Source organism: Dermacentor albipictus, chromosome 1 (genome assembly GCF_038994185.2).
Source record: "Dermacentor albipictus isolate Rhodes 1998 colony chromosome 1, USDA_Dalb.pri_finalv2, whole genome shotgun sequence".
Classification (NCBI taxonomy): domain Eukaryota; kingdom Metazoa; phylum Arthropoda; class Arachnida; order Ixodida; family Ixodidae; genus Dermacentor; species Dermacentor albipictus.
This window is the reverse complement of record NC_091821.1, coordinates 365791369-365806174: the sequence shown is the minus strand read 5'-3', so window position 1 is coordinate 365806174 and position 14806 is coordinate 365791369. Positions and strand designations below refer to the sequence as shown.

Below are 14806 nucleotides of genomic sequence, written 5' to 3'. Positions count from 1 at the left end.
GTAACATTATGAGTACTTCATGTGAATTAACCTGTATTTAAACTTTTTGCATTTTATAAGATTTCGGTGCACGTACAAAGCATGGCTGATGTTATACTTAGACGGGCTCATTCTCAAGAATAATTGCTCACATTTAACAGAATGCCTTTAGAAATATGTAGAACACCATGCAGATGTTAATTGTGTCCATTCGGAAAAGTTTCAGATTGGCTGATGTTTACATATTGTCCTTGTAAGAATTTTACATGTTGGTTATTTGAGCCCAGAATATTTTCTTGACCTGGAAAGAACACCTGTGGTAGCTTGAATTTTGTTTTCTATGTGGAGTTTGTTTAACAAGAACAATTATTTTAGAGACATGTGCAGTTGTGATGAGCTTTGTGGCTGTTTTTTAAATACTGTGTGCATCTTGTTTAATTTTTCTCTTACACTTTTCGGCTCACCGGATGTTTACTTGTTGTTTTTGCAGTATCCTGTTCGCCGACATTGTTGGCTTCACAGTGCTGGCCTCTCAGTGTAGCGCTCAGGAGTTAGTTAGGCTCCTGAATGAGCTGTTTGGTCGCTTTGACCAGCTGGCCAATGTGAGTTAGCCTGTCTTACAGGTGTTCTTGTATTATTGTAAATTTGTCTATGCCATTGAAAGGATAAGAAATCATCCAATTTTCCAAGTCTGCTTTTGTTAAAGTGTTTTTTTGCACTTCATTTTCAGGACAACCACTGTCTACGCATTAAAATCTTGGGCGACTGCTACTACTGTGTGAGCGGCCTGCCTGAGCCTCGTTCAGACCATGCTCACTGCACTGTTGAAATGGGGCTAGACATGATTGACGCTATAGCGTGAGCATCACTTGGATTTCTTTATTAAAAATTTAGAAATCTGCACAAGTTATTTTTTTGTGTGTAAAGACATTATGAAACCAGAACCACATACTGTTGCATGCAAAAGTAATGGACCACTCAGCATTTTTCAAACCGCGATTGGGCATCACTTGACGGAAGAGTTACTGTTAATTCTTGTTTAAGGTATATTTGTATACCTGAAGAACGTCATCAAGTTGAAACTCTTGCTTTAGCTCTTTGTTTTTCAGTCTTCAGTTCCTGTGTTCTGTTACTTTTTTCAGATTCTATGTCGCTGAGAGGAGTTACATGAAATTCTAGAGTAACAGTTACCACAAAAGCAGTTATGCTCTTTTGGTTTCTTGAAGAAGAATGAGCAAATGGTATATACTGAGACTACACAAAAATAACATCAAAGTTTAGTTTACCCAGTTTCTGGAGCAATAACGCGCGAAGTGTTTGCACACGCACTTCATTTTTCGTGGCCTCTGTGACATACCTGAACATTCAAGTTGTGTGGTTTTGCTTAAAATTGAGAATAAACAATACATACATTGTTATGAAATTGCTTTTAAGTTTCACTGACAAAAGGTCAGTGTCCTAATTACTCACATGCAATGTTTGTGCGACTCTTCTTGTTTTACTGGATAGCTACAAACTCTGTAATCACAGTATGAAGCTTCAGTTTCTCCAACACCCCATAGATCAGGAATCGTACCAGCTTATATCGTGAAAAAGTTAGAATGCATGTCAAATGAAGCGCAGCTGGACTCCTTTACACATCATGAAAGGCAGGGGTCAGGCTATCATAATACCACTGGCAACCACATCCATGCCATGGTCATTCTGTTGAAAGCTTTAAACAATGAAAAAGAGTAAAGAAGGTGAGAAGAGCACTCTGAATTCTGAAAGAAGTGGAACAGAAGGCTAGGCTTATCTTGCATTGAATGCGGAGAACCACTGAGCGATAGAGGAAAGAATGACCAATGTAGCATTTACCCAGCTTCTGGTGATACTGTCAACATGTCGCTTGCAAGGACATTGCCAGAGAAGTGCTGTACAGCCCTTGCCGTGCCATACAATTGTGCAACATGGTGCAACATGGTGCAACAATAAAAGTGCAACATGGTGAAAAAAGGTTGAGTGATATTTGCAGACGTTGAAATGTGTAACTGCTGAAAGTTGCACAAATCTCCACTCCTTAGAGGAGCTTGTTACTCCTGCCTGTGAGCAGCGATAAGTTAATCACAGCCTTGTGCGAACTCTCGTCTGTTAGAGTTATTTTTCTTTGATACAAGCTGTGCATTTTTTTTAGAACTGTATGCTAAAACTAATAAGCCATGAGAAGTAGGATTCGAAGGCTTTCGCTGTGTTGCCCGATGGCTAGTGAAACCAGCAAAACTCTGCAGGATTGGCTAGACTATGAGACTGGCAAGACTCCATGTGATCAGGGAAACTCTATGAGCTGAAACCTAGTTCACGTAACCTGCAGCTATTTCACACCTTAAAAGTGCTGTACGCTCAAACCTAAATTTAACAAAACCTTTACCAATTTAACAACAGGAAGCACTTTTGACTCCTCAACACATATTCATAGGGCCTGACGCATTGAAAACCTCAAAGGAACAAAGGGAACTTAGCACTTCACCGTAAACTATAATGAAGTTTTGAGGTGAAATATAGATAACGCATGGGTATGCCAGGTTTCAGTTCAAGGGATGAATGTCACTGACCTGTTAAGAAGGGTTTTCTGCTCTCATGAAAGAACAGAGGACATGCTCAGCAGATTCATTATGTGCAATAAGTGTGTATGCAGGCAGAAATTACTTTTTTTTTTGCTGTTGAATTAATGTAATGTTATTTGCATGGATGTTTCAAGTGTTTTTGATTGAACAAAGTTCTCAATTTAAGAAAACAATTTTAAGGCTTCCTCGACTTTGTTAAATAGAGATTTAACTGTATTCATGTTCCTGCCTGCAACAAGAATTGTTAAAGTCCCTTCAACTTTCATGCTTTGCCCATTACAGGTCAGTCGTGGAGGCCACTGAGGTGCAGCTCAACATGCGGGTGGGCATTCACACGGGCCGGGTGCTGTGTGGAGTGCTGGGCCTCCGCAAATGGCAGTACGACGTCTGGTCCAATGACGTAACTTTGGCGAATGCAATGGAGGCTGGTGGCATCCCAGGGTGTGTAATTGCATGGTGCTGAGAAAGAAAGTGGATCACAACGTTGTCATGCTTCAAAATACAATTTTTTCACAGCAACAAAGCAGCAATAGACTGAAGCAGTTGCTCTACTCACAATCACAACCAAAAGAATTTGGAGGATGCTTAAGCTTCCACTTTAAGAGTGGAACGTGATAGCATTCAAAGGTCCCTGACTGCTTCCCGGCAACTTCAGCGTATGTAACTGTAATTTTTACTGGGAAACGCTCATGGTGAACGCTACGCACGAAGGCGGGCTTTCTGGTAGAAACGCGGCCTGTTGCGTGGGCCACGATGTGGCAGAGGTGAGTACCATCTGTATGTGTTTCAAGGAAGCGGGTGCGCCGCTATGTGGACTCTGAGATATTCACACGCCGGCGCGCGCAAATGGCGGACGCCGTCGGCAGTCTACGAATTGTAGAAACACTGGAAAAGGGGTTTGTTTGAGTTTTTGCGTAACAGAATTACGTTTTCTCGTATATTCAAATTACAATCCGAGAGCTGTCTTGTCTGCTGGTTGTGTGTAAGTCGTACTTTACGATTTTTCTATGTATTTTATCTTGAGAAATATAATTAGTTCAGTAAGTTCCTTGCCTCACATGGAGGGCCTGGGTATGGGTGGTTCAAAAATCTTTTTGCCGAAACAATGTCTGAAGCCGACACTGGATTTTTTGCAACATGAACCCCTTAACGCTATCGTGTTAATGATGTCAGGACTGCTCAGATTGGCTGTATCTGTTGCATGCATGCTTATGCCTATTGATGGTTGACACCAGCATAATGAAACCATGTTGAAGCATTTTAATCTGACATTGCATACCACCAGATGAAATTTATTGATGCTGTTGATGCCAGCTGTCTATGTGATGTTGTCGGGCTGCCCACATTCTGTATAAGCTGCGGGGCATTTCATATAGTGTTATTGTTGTGCAGCCATGATATCTTGACATTCCGATGTAATCTGTTTCACCTTGTGTCTTATAGTGGCAACAGTAAAATAATAATAAGACACAGTGGTATATTACTGGCGCCAGATAAAGGCTAGTTGCATTCCACGTTTCAGCATGAAGTATATATGCAGAAACACAAGGCTTTAAGGTAGAAGCATGCATTGTGCTAGTGAATAGATCCATTAAAAATATGTGTGATTGCACTATATGCACCAGGTGCTTCTCCTATGCAGTGAAACACTACTTTATTTCAATAAAGCTTTCTGGTCTTTTTCCTCTATTATATTAGTAAATTGCCAAGATAAGCAATACAGTTCTGATGCAGTCATTGTGAGGATATCTATGAGGATATCTAAGAACTGCCTCAATATGCATAGCTCCGTTGGTTGTTTTTAGACATGTTCACCCTAACTTGTTGCATGAAATTTTGTAAGTGCGCAATTTTTTCCAAACAGTCATTTGCAATTTGTGACTGAATGTACTAAATAATTATACCGACCAGATTGTTCTGTGCTTCTTTCTATTTGATGTTCTTTGATGTTCTTTGATGGTCATTAATGTTCTTTGTCTTCTCTCTGTCTATTTGATATGGCACTGTGTGTGAATGTTGCGTGGCAATGCCTGCCACATTTCTTTTTTTTTGCAGTTCTTATTGTTTTTACCTCGCATGTAGAGGCTGAATTCGACATAGGTGCTGCGTGCATTAACTAAGAGCACATGACAGGTGGCAATATTGCATTGCTGTCTGAATATGAGGACTGCTTGTTTCCTTCATGGTTGGTTAGTTGAGGTTTTGTGACTCATAGCGCAGCAGAGAGGTTTGATCGTGTCATTCCAAGTCGGCACTCTTTTAGTTGAAATAAAGATTGTCCATTGCGGAACTGGGCTTTTCAGATTACATGAGCATGTGCCATAAGATGAAATGATTTCATCGTCCCAATGACTCGTAGTGACAAGTCGTAGCATAACAAGACGTACTGATCTGTGTGGTGTTGCCCTGTCTCCCTGCCAGGCGTGTACACGTGACAGAGGCAACTGTAGAATGTCTGCACGGCGAGTACCAGTTGGAACCAGGCAGAGGGCAGGAGCGCAACAGCTACTTGCGTGAACACAATGTCAATACATTCTTCATTCGACCACCTGCGCACAGGAGAAAGGTAGGCGCAATTCCTGTCATGCTTCTCTCATGACATGATATATCATAGCACCGCCAGATATTTCATCACAACATCTGCCCAGAGCTGGACATGTCTGATTTTGTGCTTGAGCCCTGCAAGGACCCTGTTGATTGGTTTTCTTTGTTTTTTTTAATTAATTATTCACATTCCGGTATTTACTACCGTTTCATATATTGCTGTGAAATTCTTATTTCCCAATCTTTTTGGTTTTGTGTTCATTTGAATTATCAATTTATCCATGAGTAATGGATTGCTCTATACCCTGTAATAAGAGAGCCCCGAAAGCTTATTGTTTCTTATGCGTAAATGAAAGCAATAGACTGTATCAAAATCAGATATCAGTTGTTTAATAGTTGATATAATTGTGGCAGCCTCAGGCTGTACCACAGACCATGAACGCAGATGAGCTGCCCTCTCCTGTCTTTCAGTATCGCAGAAGTGTTATCACATAGTGTGTGGGGAAGGGCGCTATACTGAGCAGCCAGGGTTTGAAGGAAGTGAAAAAACCAGTGAGCTGTTGTTTCGCTGGACACACATGTCACATGTGTCTCACCTTTCCAGCCGCATTCGTGCCCCTCCAACATATTAAAGGATAGTGGGCCTCCCTTCCTATTTAGGCATCACATTATGTGGCAAGTTCTCTCAAGGTTGCGCCAAGTTATAATTGTTATAGTAATCCCTTTTCCTTTGTTCGTTTTTCTCACTTGCACTATTTTTATGCTTCCCTTGTTGTTTATCATTCATTATTCATTATTGATCTTTGGTTATTTTCCATGCTGTTAGCATACGTAATTCGTGGTTGTTGTCTAATACTTAGGTAGCATCAAGGCTGGCATACATATTGATCACTGGGAAGCTGTGTAATTGTCATTGATAATTTAGCAAATTCTACTTTGAGTGATGCAGCAACAATGAAAATAAGCCTAAAAGAGCCCTCCTCACCAGAAATATACTATTCTGGTAAATTGTGTGCATATTATGTGCATATAAAATTGTGTGCATATTTCTAACATGCAGTAGTGTGAAAAACAATGATGATTCTTTCATAGCCCAGAGGTCTTGATCTTTGAAGGGCATATAAAATACTTGCACCTTTCTTTTTTCTGCGTGTGTATGTTTCAGGTGGCAGATCATTAACCTTATAGATATCGTTTTAGAAAGCTTTTGGCAGCCTCCTTGTCTTGGGATACATTTGCTTTACTCTTGGAAGCTGTAGATATAGCCTCAAAAAATATTTCGCGCTTTCCATTTGCTTGTATGTTTGCTTGTATGTTTGCTTGCATGTAAGGTCCTTTCGTCCCTCCCCCCCTCCCCCTTTTATTTCCGTGATGCAACACCTTGCTTTATTTACAATTGTCTTTTCTCCAAAAGCAGACGATGCTGTTTAACCAGCTGCACGTCCGACGCATGGCTGGTCGCAAGCTGTCATTCAAGAATGTATCCAATGTCGTGGTTCAGCTGTTGCACTCTATCAAGTACAGCATTGATGTGCCCTTCGCTAACATGGCCATGCCTGGCCCCAGTGGTACAGCTGAGAAGCAGCCAAGCAAGAAGGTGAGCTGCACCACTAATCTGCTTTCTACTGGTTAAAAAATGAGGCCCTTGTTAATGTTGTCCATATGCAGGTAAATATGCAGTGCCAGCAGCTTAATATGCACATGCTAGTAAATACGTGAATGTATAAGTTTCTTTGTGTTTCTCGCTCTCTCTGTATCTTTTTTCTTATTGGCCTTGCAGTGGACAGGTGTCTTTGCTGCGCTCGGTACTGACACTGTTCACATGAGTATTTGAACTACTTCACCGAACATAAAGAAGTGTTATACAACACTCAGTTGCAAGTGAGGGCTGTAATGAGGGCTTCAAACCAGTAACGATGTGAAATAAGTTAGTAAGTCATACTGGCAGCTGTTTGCTGTCTGTGATATGTAGCTATCGTAAGTTGCGCAGGGACCTCCCTAAGTAACTTTAGCACAGCTGACTTCAATTAACGCACCCTCAGGGCACATTCAAATATGAAAACCTAAGCTAACCTAAGCTAAGAATTTAAGAATGCATAATTGATATACTTGGGATATCTTAATCATCAAAAGGAAAGTGAAGTCTATTGAACTACAATTATTCCAATCACTGTGTTAACATGTGCTCACTAGTCACGAAATGCAGTGCAGAGTTCTTTAAAGCACGAGATATTTCTTATGAAGCAGCCTTTCATCAAAGTGATCTTTGTTTCAATTTTTCAGTCAGGTTGAATGTTTAACACGACGTCAGAATGCTTTGCACAGCTGTTGTTATCAGGTGGCAGCACATGTTCTTTGTTTATCCTATAACTGTGAGGAGCAGTGACAGACCAACGGCGGGTCGTGGTATTTCAATCTAGTAACATTTTATACTTGAACAAGCCGACATCAGATTCCAGCAATTGTGAGCACTTTGAATGATGTAAATGAAGAGAAGGTTCTTAAACATAGTACCTTTAAATATATTTCGATATCATTGATAGCTTTTTTATAGTTTTAAAATACACTGCATTGCATGCGTAACAGCCTAATGTAAATTGTGAGGAACATGTAATGCTCTTGTTTGACAGTATGAAGAAGTCTCAGTGTAGAAATAGACATATATGTAGTTGATCTGAGCCTTCCATAAAGCATTATTGCCAGACTACTTATCCATTGGTCAACCATGACTGCATTTGTTATATCATGTGATACAATTTCCCTCCACTCTTGATTAGTCTTTGGAAAAGCAAGTCCTTGTCAAATTTGCAAGATATGTGTGCTGATTTTTATTCTATCCTTTCCAGTTCAAGATGACCGACAAGCTTCACAAACCACTAAAGAAAAGGTACTCTTCTCGTCATTTATTTAAAATGCTTGTTCTTAAAAATCATCAGTGCACCAACATGCCAGAATATGCAGCCTGCTTTCTTCTCACGACCTCTGCAGCTGCAGAAACTTTAGAAAACAGAACGATAGATTTGCCAGTGTTCATTTAGTCAAAATAGTCCATAACTTTATCTTGTTTTTTTTTTCATTCTGTAAACAATAACTATTGTGACGGCCTAATGTTCATCACTTCTTTTTTTATCCCCTACCCTCTTGCTAACCATATGGTAAAAAGTCCCATCAATAGTTCACTGGACCCCTTTCTTGCTCCTTTCTTGTGACAAAATTTAGTGACCACGAAATGTTTCTAATGTTTAGCATGGAATGAAATTATAAACGATCAATCTTTTGATCATCAGGAGTTGTTCACAATGGTGGAAACAGCACTTTTCGATAGATAATAAAGCAGGCAATGTACATGACCACTTTGCTTTACATCTTGTAAAAAAAATGCTGTTTTCTTTCAGTACATAAATATGCACCAATTGCCCTAACTTGACATTCTGTAGGTTTATACAGTATTTATAGGGTGGTCAGGAAAGCACATGTTTAATGCTGAGACTGGCACTAATTTGCATTTTTTTGGCAGGCATTCTGTGGTATACCATCAACCAAGCAATCGCATAAATAAGTACCTGGCACAGGCCATCGAGGCCCGCAGTGTGGACCGAGAGAAATCCAATCATGTCAACATGGTCACCCTCTGGTTCAAGGACAAGACCAAGGAGGAACAGGTAGGCTTGGTTGTATTGCACTTCAATTTTGAACACTGCGTGTTCCTTTTAATTGCTAACACAACCAGTCGACTCTCATAAGAAGGTATGTTGCAGTTTCTTGACCTCACTTTTCATTAAACAAAGTAACTTATCTGCATGAATGCAACTCACGTTACATTTTAGGTATATTTGCAGCCATATGATCTGAATAGTGAGATTATTTTCCTCCTCTAATTTCGCATGGTGTGCTCAACCATTGGGCCATTGAGCATTGTGCGAAAGCCAGCCTTTTGGTGGCAAGAGAGGTGGTAATGAAGCGGAATGAAAATCGAGAGCACAACTCGGGGCAATAAGAGGGAATTAAGTGATAGCACAGGCCTTACTAAAGCTGCAACAAAGTTGATCTGGGACTTTCATGTCAAAGTCAAATAGCCCAATCTACTCGTATTACAGTGATGCGGATACATATGGCCTTGCCGCACAAATGTGGCTGCCCCGGAACACATGCATCTGGCCCTTTGGTGCAACACATCAGGCTCCTGTTATGTTTCAGCATAGTGATAGCCACTGTAATTGCCCACTAAATTACCTGACCACACTTCACCAGTGAGGTAGTGTATTGCTCATTGCGCTTAATAAAGCCCACAGATATGACAGCATTATATGTTACTTGTGTTATAAGCAGAGTGTTATTTCTCTTATTCTTCAAACTGTCAAAAGTCGTCCCTCACTTGGTCGTACTACATCCTTGCTAGTACAATATTTAGTATTTCATTATTAAGCGTTGGTATTTAGCCTGTCTAACTGAAGGCTAGTAGTACTACTTCTTGGTCAAAAGAGCAGGTCTGGTATCATAGACAATGGACATCCAAAACCTCGCTGCCTGAAAACATGGCTGGCAACTTGAGATGTGGACGCATTGCTAATTTTTCAGCATATTCATCTGGGTGTCCTCCCTCTTGTTTTCCTTCTAATGGTAGGTTACTGCTAAAACAAATTCATAGTGAAATAACATACTTTTTATTCACAATCAATCAATCAATCAATTTATTCCAGTATGAGAGACACTTGGTGGGTACAGACAGAAAGCCATCTATCAGGCTTGACAAGGTCTGCACCCCCAGTACTGGCATACAAGGCGTATAACAAATACAGCACGCCAAAAGAAATAAACAGTACAGAAGTCGGGTGTATTTTTTGTACAGTCTTAAATCAGCTGCTATTGTCATAAATACTAGAAAAAAAGCATAACAATCCATTGTGTAAAAAGAAATAATAATAATAAAATAAAAAAAAGAAACACACTTGAACACACGACAGGATCACATGAGTACATGAATACTGCATGAGATTACACATTGTGTTGTGAAAGCAAAAACACTGAAAAATAGAACATCATAGCAAAGCAAATAAGATAATTAGGTGTGGCATTGTGTTATATTTGGAACTCTATATCTTGACAAGGCAGCAGACTACACCTTGTATGAAAATGTGCAGCTAAATATGTGCCTTTAAAGTGAAAGATATCAACACATATCAACAGATAGTGTAATGGGCAAGATATTATAGTAAGGTGAGTGAAATCGTGCTTACCACTCTGGTAAGTTATGTGAGACAGATTAATCGTGCTTTCTCCACGTCAGAAAACTTCCATGCCTGAATTATTCTTAAATTTTAGCGCATATGCTGCCTAACATGGTAACTTGTGACATCTTTTGTCTCTTAACACAATTTCCTGATTAACATGTAAAGTCTGTGCAACTAAGGAAATCGTGCATGATTCTGTAAACATTTTCACATTCGATGCCCACTCCAATCTCATTACACATTGTGGTCAGTTGTAAGTGCCTTTAATGGTTGCTTTTGTGTTTCCCCTCCTTGCACAATATTTGAAATGTCGCACGACCCATGTTCCACTGTACTACTATCAGCTAATTGCGATGTAGTTTCAGGCAGTTAAGTCTAGCGACCTTGTGTTTGCAGTAGTCGTCTTGCTCTTGTGGTGCTAGTGCAGCAGTTGTGGCTCCTGCTATCCTGCTTAACATAATAAAATATTTCTTTTCCCCCTTTTTTATCATGTAGTACCACCGTGAGAAGGATCATGGCTTTGGCAACAGCCTCGCTTGCATCCTAGGAGTACTTCTCTTGCTGAGTGGAGTAGAGGCCACTGTGCTACCAAGGTGGGAACATTCGCAAAGCTGTCTTGGATTAACAGAAATAATTGCTGGGCTATTTAATTGATTAACTTGCGGGGAAGACGTAATAGCATTGAATAATATGGTCGCATAGAAAGAAGAACTCAAGGGTGAGCGCTTCTCACAACAAATTTATCCATCGCTTGAATCCAAGAATGTGTACACATGTAAGCTCGTGCTCACGCCTATCGCTAATGGACAGCCATTCCCGCTCTTTCGTACAGTCAACTTCCATTAATTTGACCCTGACAGGACCAACAAAGGTGATTTAATTGTTTAATGTGTCGAATTAAACAAGATGTGGAAAAACAACAAAGCACACCACCAATTTATTTTATTCTGCAGTATTTTCCCAATTATAACATGCCCCTGAATCACATGTGCGCCCACTTTCTATGTGCCCAAAGAAAAAAATATAAAGTAGAAGAGATGTTAAAGCTCCCAAACAAAGTAGAAATTTATCGTGCAACTGATTTCTAAGCAAGAAAAATGAGCAAGGGTCTAATATCCCATTGAACCACTGATATCCTATCAACATCTAGTCATGATCCATTTGTTCATGTCTCTATATAACGTCTAAGGATGTCCTACTAACATGTAATTTGCAAATATCAAATAGTCTATGCTTTACAGATGTTCATTCTACTTTAGAATTACTTTTTATGGACATTACATACTGGTGTCATAGAGTTGTATGCGCTGTGTCAACCGGGTGGCTGCATATTAGGTTTTCTTGAAGATTGATTTAAGATGCTGTATCAGTTGGGGTGTGTGATTAAAGTGTTGTAGTTAAAGTTTTATGGGACATGATCATTGAACACGTTAGTTGCCTAGCTTTATCGCGCATGAAATGTCATTCAGATTAAATGTGGTACCTGAATATTGCAGAACTAAAGGGTGAAACCATAAGCTGAGGTTTGACAATGAAGGCAACTAGAAAATCTTCAGAGAATTTTTGTGCCGAAATGTGCTAGCCTGGCTGTGGCTATAGCATGTTGCACTGCTGATCACATGATGTGTTAACATATTTTGTAACAATACAACAAAAAACTTTTTCGGAGCACACATGATGTTGCTCTGCCCCATAGGCCTTTTTTTCCAGTTTCCATATGACAGAATCAGGTTTTCTCATTCGTCCAAATATAGTTGGAAACTGTCATGTCTATATCTCTGTTTGTTTATCTACTCTGCATATTTTCTCACACAATTTAATTTTATTACTTTAGTTAATTTAGTATGCTCAATGTGCCATGCGGGAGGTCTAGGAGAATGAGTAGACTGCGATTCCTTGCTGTGGGCATGTGCACTAATGTGTGCACGCGATGCAGCTGATCTTGCTGAGTGGATGTTCTGCCACACAGTGTTTGCTGCGAACATTATAGTACTGAATTTGTTTTTGATAGTACGACTGCTGTGGCACCTTGCAAGTATGGCTCACTAGTATGTCCTGAAAAATATGCAATAAATGTTCTGTAGACCTCTGCATGCCTTATGTGAACATCTCTTTGAGTTCACGTATGTCCAGCTGCAATATCCTTACAATGTTATAGAAATGTGATCTGGATTGGACTTTAATTATCCATTATATGTATTTTTAATGTTGTTTGGATAAATCTATATATCTATGGGATGTGTGCAACGTCTCAAGCATCATGTTCTGTGGACATCCATGGAACATAAATAGTTATCTGGGATGTGTTGCACAGTGATGGCCGATTTTTTAGTTAGCTTCATTGCAATACATCTGTGTTGCAAGTTAAAACATACAAATGCCGCAAAGGCGATTTTTCTATCATGTCCAATTGCACAGTGTAGGCAATTTTCAGCCCAATCTCCTTTAAAGAAAGAAGGCACTTGCTCAGATCAGGTAAGTACCATAATCGGACATTCTGCGCTTACGAGCTACGGTTATTGTTTGAAAATGTTCCTAGGGCAGGCCGACAATTTTTTTTTTTGGTTGCGTTCAACACATTCAGTGTCCCCTAAGCACTGCTGAGACAAATTCTACCACTAAAGGGGTCACTATTGGGGTCAGGTACATGCATGCTGACTGTTCAAGTTTGAATTATCCAGCAAAGGCCAATTTTACGATTGAAATTACAAAAGTTTGGGCCTATAGAAATACATGGGCAATGACCGGGACATTCAGCCAGGATCAAACAAGTTGAAAAATTAACCAGACTCAAATTAGTAGAACTCTACTGCATATAGAAGCCTTGCAATAAGTGCTTACCCTTGTGCTCTTTCCTCTATGTGATTGTCTTGGTTTGCACAATTATGTCTTCCCTTCACTTGGATTATTTCTGTGAAGGCAATCATGTGGCTGTTTAATTCTGCTGATTTTGCTGAGTAATGAGTCATACATCATGCTGTCACAGGCCAACAAGAGCCAACCATAAGGCATAACATCCTTTTATCAGTTTGTATCATCACTTGTAAAAAGTCGCATGTTTCACAGCTGAAACTGGAAATGGTTTCGGAAAAGTTATTATGACTTCTTTACTTCATTATCACTGTCGCATAGGTCATCTGCTGGAATTTGTTCTGGTGGTAAGTTATTGCCTCTATGCCACTCTTGCCTTCCCAGGGCTTATGGTTACTAATGCTAGCACATTGTGGTGGCTTGTAATAAACCATTTAAGGACATGCTTTGCAGCTCTACATATTGACTAAAGTACAGATTTGCTAATGAAGTCAGCTAAAGCTTACTGGGCATATAAAGTACCTGCTGTTGGGTGTGTTTACCTAAATAGCGTCTATATGAAAGGATGTGCCAGGTTGTATCACAGCACTATGTTTTTGGAAATACGTATTCTATTTCAGTGACGTTGGATGGCACTTATTTCAGCTCAATTTCAGCATGTTTCAGGTAGAGGAGGAAGAATTAATTCCAATGAAAAAAACAAGAAGTAGGTAATGGTGATGTGAGACTTGTGATTTGTGCCAGGACTGAAATTAATCAAGTCTTTGCTTTCAAAGCTTTATTTCTATACTTTCTTCACTCAACATATGCATACTGAGACAATTGTTTAAAATAATTCTTCCACTTTTTCTCTCGTGGGCATAGGCCTATGATTCAATCAGTATAAATCTAAACAGATCAGATAGGGTAAAGATAGGGTAAAAAATCAGATAGGGTAAAGCAAAGGTGTAAATGGAAATGGGAGGTCTCATAACCCTTGGCTCATGTCATCTGTGTGCTTGTCCACTTTCAGGGAACGCATGTTTTAATCGATAGTAAGCGCTCCCAACCTTTATAGCCATTTAAATTGCATTTGTGAAGTCAATGCTTTCTTTTATTATGCCTCTTTCACTTATTGTTTCTCTTAAACAAATCATTTGCTAATTTTAAAGGCAAATATACATAATTAGTTAACCTTATGATGCAACAGAAGAATCTTGGAGCTTGCTGGTTGATTCATCACATACCAAGAATTCAACATAAACGACTTAGTGACAGTAATAAAACAGAGAAACAAGACAGGCACTGAATTACAAGCAAATTTTATTCAGTGGAAAGCGCATTTGTGCACTATATATCTGTGACAATTGAAGAACGCAATGAAGTGCTTGATGGCTAGAGAAGCAGACGACGAAGTGTGCACGCTTTAGAATAAAAGTGTGGCATTTCAGCACACAGCATGCCTCTTGCTTCTGACATCACATATATGTGCATCACCTCACTCTACAGGACATCACAAATTTACAAAACTAAAAAAAAAACATAATTAATTTCTTTCCCATCAGTTACAGTGATGACATGCTATTAAAAATGTTCCCTTCTGATTTGATGATAAAATATAGGGCTATGTAAGCTCTCACATTCAAGCCCATTGCTTGC

General features: G+C 39.6%; 1 protein-coding gene across 4 annotated transcripts in view; it reads left to right on the top strand.

Moving 5' to 3' along the window:
• The window catches only part of LOC135906960 (adenylate cyclase type 1-like), a 236863-nt gene that overhangs the window by 199921 nt on the left and 22136 nt on the right, over positions 1-14806 (top strand). For 3 of the 4 annotated variants that reach the window (XM_065438594.2, XM_065438595.2, XM_065438597.2), the window contains 8 exons: positions 470-581; positions 710-837; positions 2865-3023; positions 5004-5148; positions 6541-6723; positions 7973-8013; positions 8644-8788; positions 10853-10950. In XM_065438594.2, coding sequence (XP_065294666.2) covers positions 470-581; positions 710-837; positions 2865-3023; positions 5004-5148; positions 6541-6723; positions 7973-8013; positions 8644-8788; positions 10853-10950 — 1011 coding nt within the window. The remainder of the gene's footprint in view (positions 1-469; positions 582-709; positions 838-2864; positions 3024-5003; positions 5149-6540; positions 6724-7972; positions 8014-8643; positions 8789-10852; positions 10951-14806) is intronic. The other variant, XM_065438596.2, reaches the window with a different exon arrangement.